The following is a 14,900-nucleotide window of genomic DNA, read 5'->3' as shown; positions in this document are numbered from 1 at the left end:
AACTAATCTAATATCTAATTAATTGTTATTGTTGGCAAACCAGAATTTAGGAGAAAATGTTTCACTATAGAGTACAGCAGCAGAGATTTTCAGACTCACGTGGAAAAATAAGTGCAGATGTTGACTATTAATATGCTGTGTAATCATAGCTTATAATCATAGTTTATCATGCAGGAAAGCAGCTGTTGTAGACACCTATCAGTTTCAACTCTGATGCCTGTCTTTGGCAGAGAGAAGAGTGCAGACCCAGTAAGGGTAAACATTTGTATTCAGATACGGTCAGTTTGACATCATCCCTTTCTGAGGCATTTCATCTCATTCCATTTATTTCTAAATGAGGTCAATTTGTCATGCTGTGGATTCAGTGCCTTGATATAAAATGTTTAAGCAATGTAAATTTATCAAAGCTGTGACCTTTCACATACTAGGTTATGAGTATTTCTCACATTTTAGAGAAACGGCCTACCAGCAAATTTGGACCAAAAAAAACCACCCAAGCGTTGTTGGTAGCTAGTAAGTGTGGAAGTTTGGTGGTTGGAAGAGGGGGGTTGGAGCTTCGTGATCCTTGAGGTCCCTTCCAACCCAGGTGATTCTGTGATTCTCAGTAGACCTTCTTTTATAGCTCCTTCTTTATCTATACAGATAATGGTATCCCCCTGCACAAACATAACCTTTAAAACTCTTTACCTTCTCCTTGAAAATCTCAGTTCTTCCATTGTACAAAAATTACAAGATGAGAAAAGTCTGTGTTGAAGAGGACTAGGATTTTTCCTTTTCTTTTTTCTTTTGTTTTCCTATTTTTTCCTCATTCTTATGTCAGAAAGTAATGTTTTTGTTTGATTGTCATTTCATCTACTTGAGGATGAATCTAAACGCTGGGTGTATGCTGAAACTGAAACAACAGTGGAAGGAAAAAATAAAACATTGTTTTCCTGTTTAGATTACTAAATTTGGTAGGACAAAAACTACATCAGGAATGTAGAGATGCAGAAGCAGTGTCTGTACGGAGGTTCTCTATATTTTAGTTTGCTTTCAAGTCTTGAAAACAATAGAGGACTAAAAAAATGTGTTTGTGCTGTGAATATCTGTAGGATGGTGTGGAGTGAATACAGCATCTGTGTCTGTTCATTCAGTAATGATTGCTCAGGTTTAACAAAATGAAAGTTAACAGTGCATCTCCTTGCTTAACCTCCTGAAGAAGACTTATGTTTTGACTTTCACATTAGCAGAGAGCCAAAGACTTCATCTAGTCCAGTGCTTGTCCTTTCTAGTTCTACCTACAGTTTATATACTAAAACTTCAGCGTGGATATACAGTGCTTCAAACTTCTGAAAGTCAGTATGGGAAGAAGGTCACGCAGTTTATGTATGAATGCACAGTCAAGTTGGATTACTCCCTCTTTCGCACTGGATTTCTTTTCTCTGTTTCTTACATGTATTATAGATTTCTTTCAGAATCCCATTTGGACTGTAAAAACTGTCTTTCCCTGAAGAAAACTGTTCATACTGTGATATGCTGTGTCTGCAGCTATCTGAAGTAGATGGCAACAATTGTAGATCTTGACAAAGATTACAGCTGTCACAAAACAAGGCTGGATGGATGGCAATCCAGTGTCAAGATTCTCTACTGTCTCTCTTCATCCTGTAGGGAGAGATTTGGGTTATTAGAAGCACCATATTGCTGTCAGTTACCTAGCATATCCTCAGCATGAAAACTGTGCCTGAGCTGTGGCAGTGTTTTTGGTTCTCTCAGATTCTATGAAGCATAATCCTTGGAGGGAGGCAGAGATCTCAATCTTTTTAATTTGAATTGCCAGGGTCTCTTGATTTTTGTCCGACAAGATCTAGAATCGGGTTATTATGAAACTAATATTGTATGGCAGGTTCTATAACAGTGTCTTGCTTCACTGAAACGTGTAGATTTTTAGTAAATGGCATGGAAAATCCAGGATCTTAGAAGATATGTGCTATGTCTGCACTATTTCCTGAAGTAAACAGTCTTCAAACGCTAATGCTCTTTGGAAGTTATCCAGTACTCACCAACTTTGCCTTCAAATCCTTACTAATTTTTAACCCATGTTAAGTAATGTGTTTGTAAATTTTAATGCACATCAAACATAAATGCTTGATACAGCTGTTATCAAACATAAACGTAGTTTGTAGAAAGTGCTTGGTTAAAGTGGAGAAATCATAGTTCATGTCTGTTTATACCAAAAGGACTTCATAAAATACAGCTTAACCAGCTGCTAGTTATGTATTTAATGTAATTTAAATGATTAACTGTTGTCTGTGATGTACTTTAATTCAGAATTTGATAGAATAGTTATTTGGCTGACAGGAGGGTTATAAAAGTGGTGTAATATAGTTAATGTTTGATCTTTATCTTGCACAATATGAAGAGAAATACCTCTTCCATAAAATTGGTTGCTGAAAAATTTTTAAAGAAAAGTTGATAGTGATATTTGAGATTTAAGATATGTCCGTTTATAATATAATAGCACTGAACTGCATGTAAAATAAAATCCATCTATATTTTAATTTTGTCAAACTCTAATTTTCTAAAACTACAACACTTTTTACAAATTCTATTTATTCAGTTTATTCAGGCACGAGTAGCTTTGTTGCCAGTTTGTTTTTTTTGGCAATACTGATAACAAGTAAGAGTTCCTTGGTGTTTTAGATGTCTCTTCTGAAGAAGGAAATTCTAGATTAACATGCTCCATTATTAAATGTCAGAAATAACACTCAATATTTTTACAAATCAGTAATGTAGGTTAACTGAAATGTTTGGAAATGTTACTCGTCTCTTTTTGTGGGGCTGGAGTGAAATTACTGCATGATTTAACACATAAAACTTGCCTTTAATAAGTCATTGAATATAGAGGATTTCTTGCGTTGTACCCAGGAACCTCCTGGAATCATTTAGTACTTAACAGATAATAATAAAACTGAAGCAGGTGATGAATTAGTGGAATTGCTGATATCCTGACTAACAAGCTGTGAGCACTTTCCTGTTAAGTTACAAAATGTTTTCATAATTTAGGCAACACTGCACTGCCTAAGCAGAATGTGGTGTGTGACCTCAGCATAGTTCTTTAGCTGGATGAATACCGGAACATCTGAATGAAAGTCTTAAAGTGAGTGTTTCTTTTTGCTTATTGATGTTGTAAAGCACATTCCGTGGAGCAACGGAAATTTTCAAGTCAAGCAAATTAAGCTCTAAACCACTTAACAGTTGAAAAGCCTGAGTCAAGATCAGGTGCTGTCATTCTCAATGCATTAGCACCTGTGTATTAGTGATTTTTTTACTTGTTCTTGTTTTCTGAGAGATTGTGATACATATCTGTAAGGGTATACATTGTTATGCATATAACTCTGTTTAAAAAGTTTTGTGTGATGTTGTCCATGGAATTTTTCTGACACATGACTGAATAAGACTGAAGATGAATCATCACTGGGTATTATCAAGCAGTCCACTTTTATCTTCAGTGCCTTAGGGCTGTATGTTTACTGTATCTCTTACTGCTTTTCTCCAGTATAACTGGAGAACTTACAGAATGTTGACTTAATTTGATTTATAAAGTTGAGTATTTACAGTAAATCTGTGAATCAGAAGACAATATTTAACAATTCTGAGCCTAACTTGAAACAAAGCAGGTTAATTATAGAAAGCCTTTACTTTGTACTTAAAGAACTTCCTTATTCTTGTAAGGGGGGAGGGTCTTATCACCTGGTAAAAGTAAAAAAAAACAAAAAAAAAACCAAAAACAAGATGTTCTTACTACAGGACTGATGCTTGAGAGCTCAAAAATGGCCCCTTTCAATAACTATACTTAGACCAAAGTGGGAGGTAAACAGAAGCATATTAAGTGTAGACAGAAGAGCTCATCCTAAAAAATCCTTGAACTCCTTAGTTGCTAATGATGTACAGTAAAGTGATTGTGTGAAGTACCTGACATGAATAACTGGTCAGAAGTAAACAGGACAACCTCTAATTATCCCAAAGATGCTGGACAAAGAAGCTTTTCTTCCCTATATCTGTATTAGCTAAGAATTAAGCATCTGTTTTCATCTCCAACAGAACTGGCCATGTTTGAAGTCCAGTGGGCTTGGGGATAATATTCAGTCTCGTTTCAAAGGTTTCCAGTAATGGCTAATTGGTGTTTCTGCTTAAGAGAGAAAGTGCCATGTGTATTCTCAAGCACGTTTATGCCACGGATTAAGGTTTAATAGATTATTTTAGTTATATAACTTTCCCATAGCAACTGCAGGAGGAAGTAATATTTGGAAAAATGGCTCTCTATTTTTAGAGACATTTAGTTTGACAGGTCTTTTGACCTTTCTTAGAAAGACTTAGGTGATTGCTTTTCATCTTATCTTCTGTTCTTATCAGTTTTTTTGTAACTGGCAGCTGTGGGGAAAATCAGCACCTGGTGATCACTTACAAAATGCTAAAAATTCAGCAACCACTTAAAGAAGTCTGTGCTGCAAGGAGATGTGAGAATTCTTTATGTGAGATACATATGAATATGAGAATTCATTTATGTTAACCCCACATAGAACTTAGACAGCCTTCCACTTTTTGCTTGAAGAGCACTAACAAAATTTCCAAAAACCTCCTCTCAGCCTGACATCAACAGATGTGGTCAAACAAATACTAACACAATGGTCATGTTTACCTTTTAAGTTCAGTATTTTTTCAGCATAAAATAGTTGTAGGTAGCTGTATTTTTTTTGTGTCAGTAACTGCATATACCCTAATCCGCATGTGTGGTGTTATGTGCTGAGTATACAGATATGTAAATATAGCAAATACTTTGTTAAATGTTAATATCTGAAGGCTGTGGAAATAGAAATTAAAAATGGCTAAATTAAAGCTAACCTGTCTGCTTTCTGTTTTAAGATAATGTTAGTCTTCCATCTGCGTATATAGATGGCCAGTGGATTGTAGATTTTACAGAGCCCTCTATAAACTAATAAGAGGGATAAAATTCAGTTTTAATATCATTTTTCTTTTTTATCTGTGTCTCTTTATGGTGTTGTGTAGGCACTTCGTTATGTTAAGGTGATTTACTGCCTTTAGGATGTTCCAAAATACACAGCCTTCTCACTTGTAGCTCAGTTTAGGTTTCCACAACCTTCAGCATGTGTTAGGTCCAGAGTTAATCTTTTCCAGTGTGTTCATTCACTCTGTAGCTTTCAACCAGAAGTGATTATAAACCAGCTTTACAGATTTCTCATAAACAACAGCACTTGTGAGTAGAATAAATGAACTGGTTTTTATGTTTTTATCTGTGTTAGAGAGCTTCCTGAAAAAGAAAAGGAAGCCTCCTGTAAATGCAAACTCTTACTGAATAGAATTTTGTTACTGCCACAAGAAGTACAACCTCAAAATATTGAGCTTTCAAAGTGGCTGCCTAGCAACATAGGGCTTTTACAGGCTAGCAGCTAAATGGCTGCTTTTTGGAGAAGAATTTAGGGCTAGCTGATTTCACGCAAATAGCTTGTATGAAATCATTCCCCTTCGTGCTATTTGCAAAATGTTGCTGAAGTCATTGCCTCAGGGTATCTGTTTTTCACAGTTTGCTTTTCAAGGTTTAGGATTGGTTGAGATCAATCACATAGTGATTGTATCTGTTTTTCATTTCTGGAACTGATGATTTCTAAAGTATCAAAGATATTTTGACATAGTCTTACAAAACATATAGCCCTATGAATGTTGGTAATGCTTTTCATATCTGCAGATATTTTGAGAAATAAGAGCCCCTACATTCATTGGAATCAGAAAAAAAAAAAAGTGAAGTTTTGATGCCAATTTGTATCCAACTTGTACTGATGGTCACTGATACTTTTGTAGCATTCATCCAGCCATCCAGCTGCCATTAAATATTGTTTATCTGTAAGTCTTTTAACCCAGAAGAAACCAAAGTTGCAAATCTTTAAGCCTTTATATATCATAACTGATGTTCTGCTGTTCCTGTGATTGCTGTAGTTCATATGCATGAATGGAGAAATCTATGTCAAGAAAAATAAACAAGGCAGAGGTAATTTTAGACCAAAAGCTCATGCTTATTGGGTGCCCAAACGTTTGTATTTATAAAGCACACTGCATTTAGCGGTGCTAGAGAGCAGCCAATCATAGTGGATAATTCACCTTTTCTTTGCAGAGGAAGGAAAAAGAAGCTCTTTATTTGAACAGCTGGATGAACACAAGGCATAATGAATCTCGCTGTAAAATTGAATACTTCTATATTTAAAACAAACAAGAGAAAAGCAATGCTGAGAGCTATTGTTTGATTACGCAGTTTGTGGTGAATCCACAGCACACAGAAGGTCATATGGCTATGACTGGGTTTCGGGTCATTTCTAAAAAACTCACTGAGCTTAATTACACGTGGTTAATAGCATGAGGGTTGCAAGGGGAGCATTATTTCTTATAAAGCAATTTATAATTCTTAAAAACCATAAAAAGTATGATTGTCCAACTTGCTAAGGTAATTAATTACGAGTTGTCACACAGAGGTCCATTTAAAAAAAGGTAAAATAAATGAAAGAAATAATAAGATGCATTTTGCTTTGTATTGTATGAAAGCAGTCAGTACTGAGATTGTGTGGCTCTGTTTTCCATACCTTAAAGATTATAAAAGTTATAAAGCATAGAGGGTAAAACAAAAGATCAGAACTACTCAAGGTCTAGTAGAACTACTGTGTGACATGATACTAATGTAGCCTAGAGGTTTGTGTTTATGAAGGAGATGGATAATATATAGCCAGATCACTGTTTCAAAGCACCTACAGCAGGAAACTTCTGCTAATAGAAAGTTATTTAATTTAGCATTGAAAGGCATAATGTGATCTTAAAGCTTGAAACTGAATCTACATGCATTCTACATATAGCATGACATTCTTCGTAGTGTGGATAACTGAAGACTTCTCAGTCTTCAGGACTTGAGAAATCATGGATTCTCTGCTGTTTGAAATGTTTAAAGGAAGATACAGCATCTTATAGATATATCTGGATATCTGGAAGCCCATTTGAACTACAGAAATATAGGACTGTGGCATTTATTTTAACCAGAACATGTGCTATCATTAGTATACTGAGAGTAAGTGTGTGTGAGACTTAAAGGGATTCTAGGAAGGAACAGTAAAACTAGATATTCCAGGAACTGCATATGACTATGTCAGGAGCTGCAAATATAGATGGAAAACTTTGATGTTGAGGCAAGATTATGTCTTCACAGTTGTTATCTTTTGACAAAATCTTTCATCGTTTTGTCTTTTGACAGATACAACTGACTAGCCTTTAGCTAGCTAGTGATGTGATTGAATCATCTCAGTATTTTATTCACTAGCTATTTAGTTCAATACTTTGTGGCTTTTTAAACTGATAAACCACTCAAATCACTCAAGTCAGCAGCAGGTCTTCTGCAAGAAAATGCTGTCCTATATTCAAATAACATGCTAAACCACTTTTGCAGTTGGTTTATGTAATGGTGTATCACCATCCCACAAGCATCTGCTCTTAGAGTGCTGCATATTGAGTAGGAACTCAAACATGTTCTAGTCAGTGCAGATCAGATGACAGGACATCCTTCAAGCAGCAGTGCTACTTCTGCTGCACCCCACAGCTGCACTCCCATATCTGAGGGAGAAGGCAAGAATATTAAAGGCTAGGAGTATGTGTTGGGTCTTTTGTTATTATTCAGGGATGTTTTCATGCTTCAAACTGAAACTCTTGACTGCTGAGGAAAAAGGTTTAGATGACTCTTGCAGCTTCTCTGTATAGCTACAGAAGAAACCTGAAGCAATGTAAACAGCATAGTTCAGGGGAGTTCATATGTGATGAATGTCCTATGAAAAACTGTTGCATACAAGTGAAAAATACAGTGCAAAATACCTTGTTTAACAAATTCAGGACCTAGGATTAAATGTTACAGTGTTACTACTGTCATGCTTGATGCATGTGATTCTGGTTGTACTTGCTTCACTGTGAGTCTCAACAGACTCAGTTTTAATCTTTTTTCCCTGTAATCTGGCATGTCTGTAGAGGACCCGGAGAGATCCAATGTACCGATAAGGGAGAATAGCCAGTGACTGGTTTTTATCCTTGAACATCATGGTGTCTACTTTAAGGTATTCAAATCTATCAGAATTAGTCTTTTTTCAGTATTTTCAGAAATATTACATTCTCTCTGTTAGCTAAGTCATTGTTTATTAAAAAGGCAAAATAAAAGAATAAATTCAGTCCAAAGCCTTCATTGGTATTATTTCTGCTCTATGCCCTGGTAGAGTACACTGGTATGCAAAGCTTCAATGAGTTGCAGTTTATTCCTCCATGCTTGGCAGCAAAGCATAAAGTTTGCAGAAGAAAAGACGAAGTGCCAAGAACATGTGCCAAATCATAATATCTCTTCAGCTCCTTCTGCTGGAAGGATCTCAATGCAGCTCCCAGAATGTTTGAAAACCACCATCAGTCACTGATAATGCTTCTATTTAAGTAAGCATCAGTCCTTACTTCAGGGCAATTGGCCAGACTGAAGCAGACAGCATAATTTCTCTCTCATTTTAGTAATTTGTGAAGTATTTCAGGATGAACACTTAGGCAAATAGATGTGAATTACTGGAGAGTGCTTTGTTTGTTTGGGATATGCTGAATGAAATAATTGATTTTGTTAGAATGTTTCCCAGAAAGCTTATTTAGCGTGATACTGATGCTGAAGGTTGATAGCTTCTTAATCAGGGCAATACCAGCATAATTTTCATTAAGGACAATCATCAGCTACCGTCATAGATTTATACTGCTTATAATACTTAAGTTAAAGTCATAGAATGATGCAGAAGTTTGAGCTGGAAAAGGCCTAAAAATCACCTAGATCCAATTCCCATTGGATGAAAATTTCCACTCGGTTTGAAATCCACAAAGGAGATGTTTTTTGGATGATTGGTCTGTTGGTTGGTTTGTTTTGGCAGTGGTATTAATCCCTTTTCCATTACAGAGAATATAACAAATGAGTACTACAGAGAAGTAATTAAAAATGGATGGAGAAATTACTACCAACCCTTAGAATGTATAAAAGACTACCGTATATCTTTATTGCTCATTTAAAATAGGTTGTTTAAAAGATATGCTGCTTCATGCTCTTTTAATGGTTGAGACTTTGTTCAGGACTGCAGTTTGAAAATAAGTGGCATATAAAGTAACTTAGTTTTTTCTCTGTTCTTACTGTCCATGGAAATTACAACAGATCCAAAGACCCCGATCACACTACTTGATAGATCAAATCCTCAGCTACAAAATACTCTTTTAACATAGTCACCACCATTAGTTATGCATTTTCTCCCCAACGAACAAAAGCCTGTGTTCTGCGTTCATAAAACTCTGCTCCAGTGGAGGTGCCCCACTGTTGCTGTCACCACTGCTGAAATGCACCACCCATTGCCTCATCGCCTCCAGAAGCATTCAGCAAACATTAGTGAATGTCAGTGGGTGCCATTTTTCCACGTGGAGGAATTCTGTGACAAAGCTTTGCTTCACCATTTTGTCAGACTGCCTCTCTGCTGCCACCTGACACGTCAACAAAGTGTAGTGTAATGTTGTCAAGGAGGTTCAATCTCAGCTTCTGTACCACCAATACCTCTGATTCTGTGAGGCCGACATAATAAAATATGAGGCATTCCTTTACATCAGCCCTCATGTTCTTTTCCCTACAGTTATCTAGTAGACCATTTGGGAAAATGCAGAGTAGAACTCAAGTCTCTCCAGGTCAGATGTCTCCAATTAAAATGCTTCTGTAACAACTGAAAAAATAATTAGTTGATACTATCTGTAGAATTTACTTCTTTGCACCTATGTCAGATTAGTCTACTCCAAGTGCTTTCACTTTTTCTGACCTCTGCCTTCAGTATTGGCAGATTTTTGTGCCAGATTTTACAATCTGGTGATATACAAGAATATAAGCCTTATCTTGTAAAATCTCTTTTTCTACTTATTTCATAATGCTTGCTGTCATGAACGCATATGTTGGTATTTCACCTTTTTCATGCAACAATATGGTTAATAATATCGTATTTCATATTCCTCTTTTGTTTTACTTACCGTTTGGTGATTTTCTGGAACATTGTTTTATCACTGATCTCTGTGACTCTGACTGGAAATGCTATAATCTAACTTGGGGAGATATTAATTTAGTGCACAGAGGAGAAGATCCAAAGTGAACAGATAGAAAACTACATTTGTGATATATCTGGGCAGCAAGATGTTTCTGCAAAGCAATATATCAGTGTTAATTCGGAGTAACCCAGATAAGTTGCCACAGTGGTTTCACTTGGTCTAAGGGTTGGTCTAGGCAATTTAGTTCCAAGCTAGACTTGGTTACATCTATGTAGCACTGTATTGTGCTGTGTTGATGAGACAGAGCAATAGTTAGTTGCACGTGAGCTTTTTATGTAAGTGTGAAATGACTAATTGTAAAAAGCCTTTTCTCAGTTTGAAAAAAAGAAAGCCTGCTACAGAAATGCAATGACCACAGTCCTAAATTATTAACCAAATAATGTTGTCATAAGTACAAAAAATTGATACATTCACATGCTGTATAAACCAGTGAGGTGTTGTAGAAACTGAAGAGACATCCTGCTGAATTTTTGTCATTCGTGCTTTTTTGTTTTTTCTCAGAGGAAAAAGAGCAGGCAACAACCAATCACTTACAGTTGCGCATGTTTCTGATGATGTGATTGTGTTGATGCTTTAATTAGAGCAGTGGGAAGTCAGCTTGAATTCTTTCGTTTTACAGAAAGCAAGAATTATTGAGGTTAATTAAAGGTTAATTAGAGATTAATTGATAGTTGTTTTATTTGTTTGGTTTTTTTTCGTTTTTTTTTTTTTTCTTCTCTTCTGTCTTTTGGTGATAACAGAAACATTAGAATCCTTGACTTTGATGACAACAGATTGGGTAGGCCTGGTGTTGATTGCTACTGCCAGCATGAAAGCGGTGCTGCAGTCCTACAGCTCCAGTTCTTAATCAATGAGGTAAGCATATATTTACTTGGATTCTTCCATATATGTTTAGTTGATTAATGCAATTGGTGTATTGTAATTGAGTGATACGAATTTTCCCATTGACAAATTATGCCAACAAGTAAGTGGCGTACATCCAGAGGATGTTCATCATGCAGACTTTTAGAAGAATATTCTTGTGACTGCATGCCAGAAAAACTATAATGTTTATTTACATCGCTATAAAATACTGAACAAAAGCAGTCAATACATGAATGTTTGCAGATAGATGTAAAATCCATTCAATTACTGAATGTGCTACACAGCTCTGTTTCAAATAGCAGTTAATAAATGACTTACTTTTTTCCTGTGGAAAAGTATTGATGGTAATTATCTAAAAACTCAATAGTTGTGTATATGCAACTATTTGCAGTAAAAAAGAGTAACTGCAGGGATCATCAATCAAGTGAGCATGCTTAGCCTTTCTATGTGGTTTGTCAAAATCAAGTTCAGATGATGTAAAGAAACAGGACGAGATTATAACTTGCTCTATGCAGAAGGTCTCTGGAGATAGTGATGCACAAGAAAACTTTGCTGAGCCTATAAATCTACTCAGCAGATTGTTTTCAGAATCTTGTTACTTGAAAAAATCATAAGATAGTTTTAGTTCAGTTTGCATTAGTTTTCTTCCCTACTGTAGGAAAGCACTTTTGACAATTTCAAATCCTTGAAGATATTAGAGCTTCTCAATTAAAGGCCCTGGCTTTTGATGTTTTGTTGTTTTATTTTTTTTAATCTCTGAAGTAGTTTTGTTCTGAGCTTGTTTGGAAGAGTGCCTGTACCGGTGAAGGTAATGAATGAAGACTGAAGCTTCATTAATAATTCTTTATAAAAGGGTTGAAAAAGTGTTGGAAATAAAAGAGCCAAGATTTGAATGGAGCAGTCCTTTGTGACCAGAAGAAACTGTAATATGAAAGATTATTTTGAGTTCTGTGGTGGAGATTCTATCTCTGTCGTTGGTCCAGACTCTTTGGGAGATGACAGTTAAAGCATGGATTACATTGTATTAGGGAAGTCTTACTTTTGTAAGTTGCATTTGCATTTGTCAGCACTGAAAAAACAGTTGCTAGGATTAGGAAGGAAATCTGAGATACAAGAACAGAACTTTCAGTCTATCTTATCAGACCATCGTAGTTAGTATTAACTGAATGTTCAGTCACATCCTCTGCCTTTACCGAAGGTAAATCATTGTCTTCTGTTTGGGCAACATCCAGTTCCTTTATGCTATAGGAGCATGTAGGGATTGAACCTTTCTGTCAGGCCTGATTTGACATGTAACTATATGATGCAGCAGCATATACCTTCCTCAACAGACATTTTCACATGGCGTTGCTGTTCTACAATAGGGTTCTTGGGGATCAGAAGCAGAACCAAACTTCAGAGTATTTTTGATCTGTAGCAAACACACCATCCTTTTGTCTACATCTCTTTTGTCCTGTTTTTTTTTTTTTTTTTTTTGCTACCCATCCCTATATTCTCTTACCTGCATCTTTTCACAGTTCCAATTGTGAATGTTGTCCTCATATAGCTTCTGTACTGTGCTTGGCGCTGTCGTTTGTGTGTCCCTTTTTCCTTTACTCATACCATTTATACTCGCCCTTTAAAATAAGTACTGGCTGTCCTTCTTTTCATTAATCTCTGAGCTTGTGTGGAAATTTGTGGGAGTTTGCATGTATAGCTTTGGTTAAAAGCTTTAATTTGCATTTTAAATTGACGGAGCTTTAATTTAACTGATCTCATAATAATGTAAAGTACGTACGAGTATTAGATTTATTCAAATTAGTTTGAATATATTCTTATAGAAGGAAGCAAGCATTTCTCTTAAGTTGTACTGTTTTCTATGGGGACATTGTTTTAACAGTGAGGATGAATTGAGAATAAGACAGAGCTCACAGTAGAGTGACATGTGCTGTATTTTGTCTGCTCTAGGGTGCTTTGGTCAGTGCATGTGCAGATGATACGCTCCACTTGTGGAATCTCAGACAGAAACGACCAGCTATCCTACATTCTCTGAAATTTAACAGAGAACGGTAAGACTATATAAGACAAAATAAAAACATCATTTAAAGAATAGCACACTTATTTTCCAGATTTTTCATAATACATTTGATAGTTTGTCTTTCCAAAGGAGGATTTAATGTCGTCTTGAAGCTTTTTTCTTCTGTTGTTTGAACCCTGTTTCCATAGAACAAAAACTTTGGTTTCTTTCTACAGCCTTCTCAGAACTAGACAAAGTGTAGCTATTCTTTTGTTGGATGTTTTTTCATTTGACCTTCTTTGACATGTACTGGTGTGAGCAGTGGTATGGTTGCTGCATTTGAAGACCAGACACAAAGCACTGTGATCCTTCAAGGCTAACCTGTTCTCTACTAGGCAGAGTACCTCAACTGACTTTAACACAGACATTCTTTTCCTCTACCCTAAAGTGTTTTATTTTATAAAATACCATAATTTTAGCAGGAATCCGTTGTGAATTTGTGAAACTATGTAACTGTCAAGTGAATAAAAATCTCCTTTTCTGCATTTTGCTTTATCAGTACCAAACTTAAAAACTTTGCTGAAAATAGATTAAATGAGTGATTATTTTCAAACTCAGACAAACAAGCTGAGTACTTTGAGTAACTAAATACAGATTAAAACTTGCTACAACAGATAGAATGCCAAATTTGTACTAATATTAAGAAAAAATTCTGCATTTATTTAAGGAAATTCAGTTACTATTGTGAAAAATGTGGTTTATTGGATAAATGTAGGAGGGTGTTGTTTTTTTTTTTGAGGAAGGGGGGGAATGTTATTCCATTCTTCATCTTTGGGATCTGTTTGGTTTTGAGTTTGAAAACATAGCCATTGTGCATTATATGTTTCGATTGGAAGTTTAAGTGACACTGCAGTTCTCTCAATATACGCATTCAGTGTTTCTTCAGGTACAGCAGCTTCTTTTTTAGGTATTTATGTATTTATTTGTGCAGTGGTGAAAGATATCAGTGCCTTACAAACATTGTGAAGAAACATTCTCATCAAAGCTATAGCTGGAACAAATCTGAGACGGACTTTTTATTTATTGGTTTTTAAAATTCCGATATATATCACGTTGTTTTTGAATTATTGTAATTATTTTTTTGTTTTAAGTCTGAAATTAATTAATTAACTTATTTATTTAGTGTTAAGAAAGAAAATGCAGTATCCTGATTCCAAAGAGTTCCTAATCGTAAAAGTATATCAAGTCATTTGGGATGGGATGAGAGAGGATGAGGAAAAATTATGGTTGTCATCTTACTTAGATTGAAATATTTCAGCCTTGGTATTCTCACCAAGAACATGAATCATTTACAATTTGTTGATAAGTCTAAATACTGTGTTCTAGTATACCATAGTCTGGTTCTTCCAGCTAGCAATCTTTCATACAACCTAAGGTATCAGTTATTAGAAGAATGCAGTGTCTATTCACCTGTTTGCCTGCCGTTTCTTAGATGAGCATGATCATAATTGTATCAGAAATTTTTTGATGAAACAAAGACACATATTTGGGCTGAGCTAGGAGCAAAACATTCCTCTTTATATTCATCTAAACCTTCTTTTGCTTCTGAGAGCCTAAAACACTGGGCAGAATGTTTGGAAGCAAGTTATTTGGAATGCTGGAAAAATTTGAATGTAACTAAATATTGTATAATGGCATTTTTGAGCTGAGGTTTAAAAGGATCTGGGGGTATAGCTATTTGTAACAAATGCATAGCTTGTTATATTTCCTTTTGTCAAAATGTAGTAAGTTGTGATTAAATGTAAACTTATTAGTTCTTTTAATCATATGTTAAATTACTGGTACAATCTCTGCCATTTAAATCACT

General features: G+C 35.5%; 1 protein-coding gene across 9 annotated transcripts in view; it reads left to right on the top strand.

Annotated features, from left to right (window-relative positions):
- The window catches only part of STXBP5L (syntaxin binding protein 5 like), a 158,498-nt gene that overhangs the window by 48,486 nt on the left and 95,112 nt on the right, over positions 1-14,900 (top strand). For all 9 annotated transcript variants that reach the window (XM_015874624.2, XM_015874608.2, XM_032447298.1 and 6 more), the window contains exons 3-4: positions 10,947-11,028; positions 12,985-13,085. In XM_015874624.2, coding sequence (XP_015730110.1) covers positions 10,947-11,028; positions 12,985-13,085 — 183 coding nt within the window. The remainder of the gene's footprint in view (positions 1-10,946; positions 11,029-12,984; positions 13,086-14,900) is intronic.

This window comes from Coturnix japonica, chromosome 1 (assembly GCF_001577835.2).
Source record: "Coturnix japonica isolate 7356 chromosome 1, Coturnix japonica 2.1, whole genome shotgun sequence".
In the NCBI taxonomy this organism is placed as follows: domain Eukaryota; kingdom Metazoa; phylum Chordata; class Aves; order Galliformes; family Phasianidae; genus Coturnix; species Coturnix japonica.
This window is presented reverse-complemented; position numbering and strand designations above follow the sequence as displayed.